This window comes from Pieris rapae, chromosome 1 (assembly GCF_905147795.1).
Source record: "Pieris rapae chromosome 1, ilPieRapa1.1, whole genome shotgun sequence".
NCBI lineage: Eukaryota > Metazoa > Arthropoda > Insecta > Lepidoptera > Pieridae > Pieris > Pieris rapae.
This window is the reverse complement of record NC_059509.1, coordinates 451,867-464,228: the sequence shown is the minus strand read 5'-3', so window position 1 is coordinate 464,228 and position 12,362 is coordinate 451,867. Positions and strand designations below refer to the sequence as shown.

Here is a 12,362-nt window from a genome sequence, read left to right as displayed (position 1 = left end):
ATTATGGTCAGAACCTCTATCTTCCCCAGGGTATGTTTTAGCCGATTTAATGCTATTTCTATACCTTTTGCTTATCAACTGGTAATCAGTCTGGTTTCGCACAATCTGGTCAGGCTTATGTGCTGGCGATTGCTGTCGAAATCACCCGTCACGATTGATAGCTCGCTAGGTTTTGTTAATTTCAAAGTTGCGTTTAATTCCTCACTTTTGTCTGCTGTCGGTGCTTGAATAGTGTTGATGTTAAATGGTTTTGCTTCCAGTAGTAATAACATAACTCGGTCTGAAAGAGGACGAAAGTTCTTAACTAGAGTTAAAGATTATTTAAATACAAAGTAATAAAAACTCTATTAAAATAATAAGTATGTTATATTGTTTAATAGTATACGCCTGCAAGAATTCAATTTTTTTACAAATATATTTCTTCATTTTATCGAAAGCTCTTTTAAATAGTATCAGATAAATATTGCAATAACATAATTGATTTTTTTGTCAATTCTAGTGTGAACTCTGTTGTGGAATTGAAACGAGTAAGGATATAAAAGTACACACAATATGTAATTGTTATTATGATTACCCTTTGAATATAATAATACTTACTTTGTTCAGAAGGAGGAGCGACGGCTACGAGTGTGCGCAGTTAACATCATTGCAAAACGAGCGTGCGCTGTTTGTCATTAGCTCACGGGCCTACGCCGGGTTCGGTGTTCGAAGAGCGTATCTAAACTTTAAAGAATTTCAGGTCAGGTTGCCGGCAACCGACCCTTTGACTATTTAGGCGCATCATAAAGCGCCGAGTTACAATACAAAAGTGCACGCGTGCGCGACATAGCGCGCGCGCGGCGCCACTTGCGCCTAACCACGAGCCGAGAGCATGCAAAGAGCACGGTGCTGCCGCGCGTAGCGAGCCAGGCCGTGCGCGCTATAGCCATGGGCTGCGCTTCGTCCGCTGAGGAGCGCGCCGCCCTCGCGCGAAGCAAGCAGATCGAGAAGAACCTGAAAGAGGATGGCATACAAGCCGCCAAGGACATTAAGCTGCTGCTCCTAGGTAAGCAGCTTTCGTTTGCGGGCTTTGCGCGCGCATACCCCGCGCCCGCGAGTTCCATATCGACTCACTGGGAAGGCTGCCGATGACGCATTTGTAAACTGCTTGTTGCTTTGTTTTCTATACGCGGATGCTAATGGCAAAATCTATATTTTTTATTAGGTAACCCATATCCTCTCCTCTACCTGTCCTGTATAAGACGAAGGAGTCATTTAGGAACATTGGAGTCTACCGGTTCTGGAGTAGTAAAGGATTAAAAAATATTAAAGTGAATAAAGTATGCACTAAATTAATATGAGTTGAACCACTAAACTACTTAAAATACTAAAACCGGCTTGATCAAAAGGTTGATTAGGAATTAAGTATTTAATCGTGTAAACGCGTAAAAATATTACAATGTTTTCCTCTTCTTCTGTCCTACTTTAGGGGCGTAGTCAATAGACAGTATTATAAAGTTACGAAAAATTATGTGTGTGGTTCGTAAGACAAGTTTTGGTATAGGTATATTGTATATTGTACTAGGTAAACGAAGTACATATTTGTATTTTTATCGGAAGGGTTGACTGATCGACCTCAATTATACTTTTTTGGCAATTCTGAGCTCTCGCTCTTTAGCTTCAAGGATTGCTGTTTAGGAGAATATTATGGCCTACGGTGAAAAAGTACAATATTATTATTAGCTTTCTTATTGTAACAACAAAAATCTGTCGTTATGTATAACAATACACTAAGCTATGAATTGAGTAATTTTAGGTAATGAAACATAGGTTACTGTTATTTAGCTAACACTGAGTGATATGAGCGAGTCGTTTTGCCTAGTTAGGTATTGCTACGAATGTTATTGTAGGAGTAACGAAATTATTTGCCAGTAACGTAAATACAACTTCAGTATTGATATTTTCCGATTTTCAGTATTGATATAGATAAGTTCCTGTAGTTTGGTATTTACAGAATGTATTTTCAAAACATAAATTGCTTCTTGTAAAAAACTCAAAACTTAAAACAAGTATGAAACTATTTAATCTAACCTTATTCTATTATATTGCGATTATGATGCAAATAAAACAGGAATAGAGTCAACGTTTACAGCGAATTTTGAATAATTTTTTATCTAAGTATTCACGACCGACGACGCGTTGACGCATGTGTGAGCGAGGGGGAACGAATTTACCCGAACGTAACCGATTGTCAGTCGAGCGGGGCGCGGTCGCTGTCAGTCGTCACGGAGTGTAGCTGGTGCTTGTCATACGGCCGCCATTATCTCATACAAATTCACAAAATCAATTTAATTGTACGTATCGTTACGCGTTAAAGTGTAGTGGATGAAGTAATTGTGAAAATCACGAGATTGTAATACATGCTACTGTGCTGTGTCATCAAGTCAAGCTTGTGCTAAGTGGTAACAGTTAGGTTACAGTGTTGAGTGTTAGCCAAGTAGGGTGGCTCCGGTAAAACCGGAGGCGCAGGACGCGTGTGGAGCGTATGCAGAGGGAGCGGTGAGATCGCGCCCGGCTCGGGAGTCGGGGCGAACGGCGGCTGGGCTAAGGAACAACTGCCGACATGGGGTGCACTCAGTCGGCTGAGGAACGCGCGGCAGCCGCTCGGAGTAGGCAGATTGAAAGGAACTTGAAAGAAGATGGAATCCAAGCTTCCAAAGATATAAAACTTTTGCTGCTAGGTACAGTACATTCGTTATAGTTCATGGAACTTGACCGCACCCATGTATTCAAATGACAATTGTAATTTGAAATACATAAATATACAATTTTACCGTGAGACGGCTTTCTATCCACTCATGTTTTGATGAGAGCCTGCAGTATGTATTGCATATTATTCTGAATACATACATTAGCTTTCTCCTACCTAATCAATATGCCGGCTTACGCATATTCCGTGTTGAAATGAAAGTGTATTGGCATAATAGTAATTAGGAAATTCACATGATATAAGTCCTAAAATGTGTCAGATTGTTTTTATGACCAAGCAGCATATCCGTTCCTCTAAAAGCTAGGCAAGTCAAAGTAGAAAAGATATTAAAATACTAGTTTAACTCTCTTAATGTACAAATAAATGAGTGTTTTTTAACAATTATAGTTATTTATAAAAAAGCTTCATGTAATGGGTCCATCTTTTAATAATAATTTATATTTTTTATAAGAGCTGAGAAACCAAATTTAGTGCCACTGGTAAGTCAAGCTTTGACACTAAAAATGTTTTACTTATTTAAGTAATAAAATGAATGGCAACATGTGCTATTTTGAAAAAACATAATTGTTAGAATTATTGTGATCACTAGTTTCCTACTGCTTATAAATTAGTTATATTAAGATAAAAAAATTTGAATACCAACAAAAAAATATTCATCAATAATTATCACATTTTCCAATGAATCATATATACAATCAGTCAGAGTAATATTACTTAGTTAATTTATTCCAGTATTGTCTCATTGCTTATTATACATATTATTTGTAATCTTTAGGCATAACAGAAAAAATGTTAATTACTCTAATAACCCAAGTATTTGAGATGTGATATACTTTATTCTTAAATTCATGACAGATCAAATTCGGGCTTACATGGGCTCTTTAAAATAAAATCTTGCAATTTTACCAATATTTTCAATATACCTAGATGACATACTGGACACACACACCACAAGTACTTCTTTTACACAGTTTGTATCTATACAAAAATGTAAGCATTCTTCACAGATTATTGAAATGTAAAAGAACCTTTAGATATAATCATATAGGTACATCTTATTTTTTAAACAATTGATAGGGACAATCCTTTTGGGCTATCAAGATATGTTTGTGGACATCTTAGAGTTTTAAGATAAGAAGCAATACTGTCATTATTCTTATTGTACTTACTAAATGCCAAATTTCAGTTTGATTATTTTATAGGAATGTATGATATTTATGAAATGTTTGGCAGGTACAAATTTTTGTTGGTTTAATTTGTATAGCTTACATATGTTGCTGACTTGCTGCAAGTAGTGCATTATAAATAATAAAAAAAAACATTAGGAAAATAATGAATTCTTTTATAAATTTAGTGACAACTAAAATTATTAACAATGTTCAACTACACAACTGGAATTAAATTTTAGGCATTGACTAGGTTTTACACATTTGGAAGAAAAGCTGAGTTTGCCATGCTATTCAGTATATCTTTCATAGTTAAATAAATATACTTGCACCATCACAGTTGAATCAAGTTACAAGACCTATTTTGTAATAGGATTTTAATGAATATAATGCTTTGTGATTCTCAATTGCACAGTACATTGTAGCAATTGCAATATTGAATCAAACTCGCCTGTGTAGGTGATATCTTTAATATGCAAGAGGTCAGGGATCGGATATTCAATGATTCAATTAGATAAAGGCACCAGGTCACTCAGATCAGGCCTAATAATATTGTAATGAGATATAACACAATCATTATGTTCTTTTCTGAGGTAAATTTTTTGCAATTCTTCATTTATGCATGAATCAATGATGAGACAATTGATAATAAAAATATAAATAAAAGATACTAAAAATTTCCTCACTTTGTAATAAAATTTGCTTTAACTAATGACTTTTAAGTCGCAGGTATATTTAAGTTAAGAAACATGAATTACACTCATCTAGTTTAATATAATAAGCAATAACCCTTAATATTATATAATGTTTTGTGTAAATCCTTACCTGTTAAGATAAAGTATTGGTTTTAATTAATTAATAATTGAAATGTTAGTTATAGCAAATAATATTTGAAAAATTTTTTGGTTATTCAAATTATTCAGTGATATAAATTATACCTTAAGACATAATTTATTTTGTGGTTTGAGACTTTAGACATATATGCATTGTTATTCTTAATAATTTAACTGACAATACTGATTGTCCTACAGAAAAAATAAATAAATAATAGATCTGATAGTTGGCTGATTACATTGCATGGTTTTTTATACACTTTAAAATGATATTTACGAAAAAATGCAATATTTAATACTCATTTGGTACATCTAATGCATTGTAATTCAAATACATGGTTTATGTTTGGTTGGCAATTAACTGACTTTATATCACTCGTTTTATTACAGCGGCTGTGTAAACGTTTTAGTCTGAAACTCTATGATTTACAGATTTTAAAGATTTCTGTGCTATTTTTACTTTTTCAAATAAAAAGATTTTCATTGTTACAGGTGCTGGTGAATCTGGAAAAAGTACGATAGTTAAACAAATGAAGTAAGTTTAATTCGTGTTTATTTTACTTAAGTTAAATGCTTTAATATGTAACTTAAATTCATATTATTATAAATATCCTTAAAGGTGATATAATATTTGTAAAATTATTCCTGCAATAGTATTGCTGTTAATCCTCTAATCAATCAATAATAGGACACTTTACAAGACCATCCGATCTGTACTTACGATATATAGATAATACTTTATCGACATAATCAATATGCTTTCAACATATAGTAGATAAGATTGTATATTACGAATTGTTTCGCGTTTCTTTATATTAAATGATTTAAGAATGTAGACGATGCTTTAATACATTTTTAAACGTAAAAAATGTAAATATTCGTGCTAAAAGTAATGGTAACGTTGTCACATAATAAATTTAAAAATTTGTTTCTTATCGCCCAGGTAAGTAGTAATCGCAGCTGTTACGTAGCTACTGGCGTATTATAAAAATAAACATACTCGGTTTTAATTCTATAAACATTAATTATTTTATTATTTACTGATGAAAAGGTCTTGGCTATCGTGACCTCATTCCAATGAGGAAATGATTTACAAAAACGTAGGCTCTGTGTGTTGTTCAAATTTTCTAACATTTCCTCGAACGGTGAAGTAAAACATCGTGAGTGGTGTGTTTCAGGCACAGGAGACTGCTCACCTACTTGCTTATTAGATTGACAAATGATCATGAACCAGATACAGAAATCTGTCGTTGATTTATTTATTTATCTAAGTCGAAAAAAATGAAAACCCTTCTTCGTTTTAAAAAGTATACAAAGTCTACTGATATTTGGCAAAAAGCATAAAACCGACTTTGATGTCGAATTGATCTGTGCTGCCTGTGACGTCAGAGGAACCGGATGTTACTCCGATAGCTATGTTACAGTAGTGTGATGTAATATTGCAAATTTTAAAAAAAATGTTTTGAAAGAAACCACAATCTAAAATTTTGTTTAATTCAATCGCGTAATTAATTATCGATTTGATAGCGTGGGAATTAATAAAAACCTGCAACGTTATTAATTAGTCATTAACGAGTAAACTACTTTTTTACATTAACTTTCTCTTGAGGATATTGTAAATCTAAAAATTTGTTTATATAATGTTCAATTCAGGTTATAGTTGGCTCCTTTCTTAACAAAACGGAAATACCCAGGCTTTCATTTGGATCCTAGAACAAAATACAATTGCATTGGACAAGCTGCATTTATTTTCCTTATTGGCGAATACGAAAGGGCACCACCAATATCAGGGAATGAGGCTAACTTTCTCTTAAGTGTATTCTCATGTACATCCATACGAGAGACTCATAGATAAAGAGTAAACAGCTTTAAGACAAGAAGTGACCTTCCTCAAAGGCAAGGCAATTTCTGCCACTATGTGGAACCAGCTGAAGTATTTCCGAACCAATTCCACTTAGGGTCGTTCAAGAAAAGAGCGTACCAATGCTTGCGAACCTTCTGGCAGCGTAAGTGTCAATGGGCGGCGGTGTCCGCTAGCATCATGTGAGCCTCCTGTAACATAAAAAAGTGGCCTACTATGACTCAGACTTGTTTTTTAATATCTTTATCATTAAATTAAATAAGGGATACTAATACGTCTAGAGGAAGAAACTTAAGTTTATATCATAGGTAGTATGATGATCGGTTTTGTCTCGAGAATATAAGCATTATTTTTTTGGAAATTGACTCGGAAGGAACCCATGTAGGTAACCGTTTTTATAAAAGACGATGGGACGTGTACGTTCAATGATTTTTCGATTAATCGCGTGACAAATAAGTTAAATTGCTTTTAGCCGGATCGAAGTTTCACAATAGTGGTTGCAATTATTAAAAGACTGATCATAAGCAAATGACTCGATCCCATGAGTCATAGGTATTTCCCAGTGGCTTTGTTATGTTTTAGTACAAATTGTCAATGGGTTGTTCGTGTCTATGATCGGTTTTAAAGTCTGTTAATAATTGGCACTTGTTAATTGCTTTGTTCAAATGTTTTTACCATAATTTTTTATTCATAATTCTTAAGAATAGGTAGACTATAATATCAATTTATATAACGGCCCGACATTATATAATAAATCACTTAAATTATACTTCACAATTTCATACAAAATAAGTTTTTGGACTGTTTTAGTCGTAGTTTTAAGGGACAGCATCGTACTCGCGAGCCTTCTGGCATTGTGAGTGCCCGTTTGCCCCCTTTTCTATAATTGAAAAGAGATTATAAATGATATTATCTTTATATTACTCATATTTTAATATAATATGAGTCAAGTGTACATTACGAACTACGGAATCTCTGAGGGTCATGCATACCAGACAATTATAACGTGACTCGCTATTAAAAAGCATATTCCTTAAACAAATTGTATGTCAAGCGATAAATATTGTTGTCAGTGTTTTGGCGAGAAACCACGAAGCGATTTTTAAGTAAGCTTACCCATTGTTCGTGGAAGGGTGCTTCTCGCAATGGCTCTAACAGCTAACGCTGCGTCGCGTCGAGTGACGAGCCATTGTCGTCTTCCCCTTACGTTTTATGTGTCGCTAATCGAGTCGCGTAACGATAGTTCGAGTTAGAAAGGGCATTTATACGTAAAAATAGCCATTTGGATTAACCAGACTTAGTATATCTGTTGATTAGTTATTAAATAAATAAATCGGTGGCATTAAAGTTTTTTTGGTTTGGGCCTGGGATTTCTGTACCTGTTCCATAAATTTTGTGAATGTAATGGGCACAAAGGTGATTAGCCGCCAGTGACACACGCCATCGAGTTTCGGGTCAAAGTCGGTTCCACACGATATTTTCCTTCACCGTTCGAGCGAATGTTACATGCACACATAGAAAGCAAGTTGATTGATGCACATCCGGGAATCAAACCTACGACCTCAGAAATGAGAATCGCTCGCTGAAGCCAATTTCCTAGTTTTAATAGTAATGAAAGCCGTAGTAAATCGTTTAATCGCTTACGCTATTGGCGAGACAAGAAGACACTTAAATTTTTATGGAACACCACTATCACATCTTTAGGAGACGAATGCTATTATTATAATTATTTTTCCTTCAGAATTATTCACGAGAGCGGCTTCACAAATGAGGACTTCAAACAATACCGGCCGGTGGTTTATAGCAATACAATCCAGTCACTTGTCGCCATTCTGCGCGCGATGCCTAATCTGGGCATCACCTATGGGAACAAGGATCGTGAGGTAATATCATATACAATTTATTATCACCTTATCAATATTTGGACCATTTTGACCAAAGTCAAAAATCATTTATTCGTAACACAATGAAAACACACAAAGAAATATACATTAAATGCTTCTAATTTTACATTAACTGCCAGTTTTCGAATCAAGGGTGTAGAACGGAAGAAACTCTTGCTTACTCTTAATGAGACCTTACATTATAACCTGCAACTGGTTTTAAATTTTTATGTAACTTGAACTATAATATATAATCGAATTTGGTCTAAGTATCGAGAGAGCTGATTTTTTAATTAAAGTATCGACACAGTTTAACACAAGAAGACGAGGAAAGTTATAATTAAAATTACTGTTTTTTACTGTTTTATAAATAATTGGAACCTTAATCAACCATATAAGCGAATTTAAACTAATCCAACTCTTAAAACTCTACGAAGACTCTATGAACGAAGTTAAAAATATATAATATTAATTCCACTATCCACTCGGGACTTGAAACAGTTATGAAAACTCGTAACACGCCTAATAATGTTGTAACGTAATGGGGCACCATTAAATTCATTAAAAGCTTTAAGTTTAAAAATAGCCAAATTATCGTTTGGAGTGTAATCTATAAATGTATGTTGCGAGTTTATCAAATTGTTGGGAAGATGCGTAGATAGGTTGCGCAGCATATTCTTTCAGCAAATTGTCAGTCTTATGTGATTTTATAGGGTTGGGTATCCGAGCGTTGCATCTAAATGCTTTGTTCCAAGATTATTGGAATAAAGGTTACTTTGTCTTTGACAGGAATTGGGTATCGTCCTCCAAATAATGCGAATATTTCTCAAGTAATATTTCTGTAGTGTGAAGTTTATAATGATTTGTTAAGTCCATTATAAGTATTGTGTACCTTTACACCCGTTTCAATTGTGTTTTGAATTTTTCAAGAACGGTTTTACGAATTACCCTGCAACGCGATTTCCTATAACCCGGTATTAGTCTACCGCGTTTAAATATGATTATCAAAATCAGACCAAATAAAAAAAGACGCACAGAAGATTAAAATAGCCATGCAGATTCCATTCCATATTATTTTTCGTGAGGTTATTGTTCGATTTCGCAATAATTATCTTAAAACCTGCAATACCTGTCCAACAATCTAAATTACCTTGACAATAAATTAACAAGAGAAGTGTTTTTTTTAATATATATTTCTTTAAAAAGACATTCTATAATGTTTATCCCGAATATGTTTATTGCATGTGAAGCAAAACATAATTCAGCCCTCACCCAAACAAAAAGCTGGTAAAATTTGTTCCGTTTTTGTATCACTTAACATCAGATGAGCCATTTGCTCGTTATTCTATAAAATATAATCTTAAAAGAATTGGTTCCTTGGGACATTGTGCTATTTTTTTTCATTCATTGTTTGCAAGATAAAAATAATCCAAAATATAAATGCTTCCCCCGGATTAGAGCCTTAAACAAACAGTTCAACGGTATATAACAGAAAATGACTAAAAGTTTTGAATAGATTATTGCATCATCACTTTTTATCGGCATGTGGAACAAAAAACAAACAGGCGATACAATATGTTCTTGCAACTATGTGATACAGATACTAAGTTCTAACTGTTCCAAATTTAACGACTAATTTTTTTTAAACAGTTAAATAAGTCATTGGGACATTTTAGAAAAAAAGAAATATTTTTACAAGCATAAGTAGGAATCATCACTTTCCTTAAAGGACTTTCCGTAAAGGGAAATCTTAAATTAGTCACTAATTTTTTTCTTTAGTAAATGCTTTAGTATTCTAAGTATATTACAAATTAACATTGTACCAAAGTCATGTAAGTAATCTACTATGCAAAAAATTCCCTCAATTGACCATAGATAATATCGATGATACTACATATGTACAAGTTATGTACAAAGTAATAGCAGTAGCACGGAGCACGAATGAATGCAGATCGATACTTTTGATCGCAATATGCTTAGTACGCGTTTATCATTTGGAAACAATGGCGCGGCCAGAATATAATTTTAGACTCTTGTCATTGTTTTAATGAAGGACGATTCAGTTGCATAGTTGTAGAACCTGCTGAAAGTGGTATGTCATACGGTATACAACGCTTTTGGGCGTGTGAAGGGCGCGTAATTCGTTGGTTCTCACTGATATTTCTTTTAATTCGGATTTCCACGTATTAGAGATAAGGGCGAAGAAAATAAAAGCTCTTTTAACATAATATAATATTTCGGTTTGGTAAGTACCAACGTAGAGTTAAATCGTTATAAGCTATATGTCTAAACGATCAGAGTGGACTCATGACTTAGAATCCAGGGTCCCGTGGTCACATAGAGAGATCGCGAAACGTTGACTAAGATGGACAAAAAAGCTTTGTCAAAAGTACACCGATTAACGGGAACTAACACTGGGCTTTTGTGAATTTGGAAAATTTATTAGTTTTTTCATTCAAATCGCGTGTTGTCCAGAGCTGGATACGAGTTTTATGTTCCTAATTCGTTTTCGACACGTTCAACTTGCGTAATTTTCCTTTCATCTACAGAAAGAGGTCAAGAATGGTATAATGAATGGGAAAAGATCATTAAAATCATATTATGACTTCTCTTATTGCGTTTTTCACGGAACTGAGTTGTTGAATATTGTTTATACGTGAAATTATTGAAAGGCATTGTTTTACGGCTTTGCTATTAACAAGGGAGGCATCATGAACATATTAGGCCTACTACTTACAAAATAAAACATTAGAATTTCCTGATCTAGTTCTAATCATCATATTACGGTTAAAATATTTTGGTGGAAGTAAACCAGAAGGGTATCCCTACCACTGGTCAAGTTGTAATAGGATTTATGAATCGCTACGAAGTCAGAAGAAAACACACACAAAATAAATAATGAGAGGTAACATTTTTTTTAAAAACAGTGTAGTTTTAAGTGTGTAATGCGTGTGTGCTGTGGCTGTAATTGGCCCTGACTCACCATTATGCTGACAAACTAAATGTTCCTCAGCGCTGGTCATTTTGTCAAAACCACAATAAGTAACTAGTTTGCGCCTCAGACGGTAAAAAGAATAAGAATGTATTAATACTAATACTTAGTATTAAAATAATAACAATAATAATAGTAATATAAGTTAGCTGTCTTATACTAGACTTTTATACAAAAGTGTATAAAATATGATTTTAGTTAGCTCGTTTATTACTGTTCAGTACATTATACTGTACGTGAATTACATTATTATCTTTTATATAGGTATTGGAACTTCTTATTCACACAGCGTATCTGCCATTGATAACAATGTTAAATTACTGTCATTAAGAAATATACCAGTGACTGTTTTAAGTAATTTCAAACTTAAAATCTTATAACCGAACCTATTCGACTTACGTGTCTTTTGATACTTACCAATTTAAAAAAAAGTCGGCAACGCACTAGCGAGCTCTTTGACATTGAGTGTCCATGATGGCGGTGAGACTTCATCATGTTCGCACCCTGATCCATAAGGAATAACTAGTAAAAAGTACATTAAGATGTCTTTGCCCTCTACGGCAATCTTGTGAGAATGACAAACATTGCACCCGATGTACGATAACTTATCTAACCGCAAAGGAGATGAATTTAACGTGAGTGTTTACGTGATACTAGTCACGAGCGTTTTTATTCAAAATGGAAATTATTAAAGATATATAATATTACGTTACTTTCTTATACAAATTATGAAATGGTCTAATACAGAAGATTAAACATTGTCGTCCCATATTCCTTCCCAAGGTTCGAATTCAGCAGAATTTCCAAATTCTGTCTTCAAAAACCAAACTAAGTGACGTGGCTCACATTCGAATTAGCGAATTTTAAACGATACTTAT

The 12,362-nt window shown here is 33.9% G+C and overlaps 1 protein-coding gene across 2 annotated transcripts in view; it reads left to right on the top strand.

Annotated features, from left to right (window-relative positions):
* The first annotated feature begins 790 nt into the window (after positions 1–790).
* The window catches only part of LOC110995785 (guanine nucleotide-binding protein G(o) subunit alpha), a 32,119-nt gene continuing 20,547 nt past the window's right edge, over positions 791–12,362 (top strand). The window contains exons 1-3 of one of the 2 annotated variants that reach the window (XM_022263106.2): positions 791–1,045; positions 5,241–5,283; positions 8,351–8,492. In XM_022263106.2, coding sequence (XP_022118798.1) covers positions 928–1,045; positions 5,241–5,283; positions 8,351–8,492 — 303 coding nt within the window. In that variant the 5' untranslated portion in view covers positions 791–927. Of the gene's footprint in view, positions 1,046–2,230; positions 2,721–5,240; positions 5,284–8,350; positions 8,493–12,362 lie in introns of those variants that run through there. The other variant, XM_022263105.2, reaches the window with a different exon arrangement.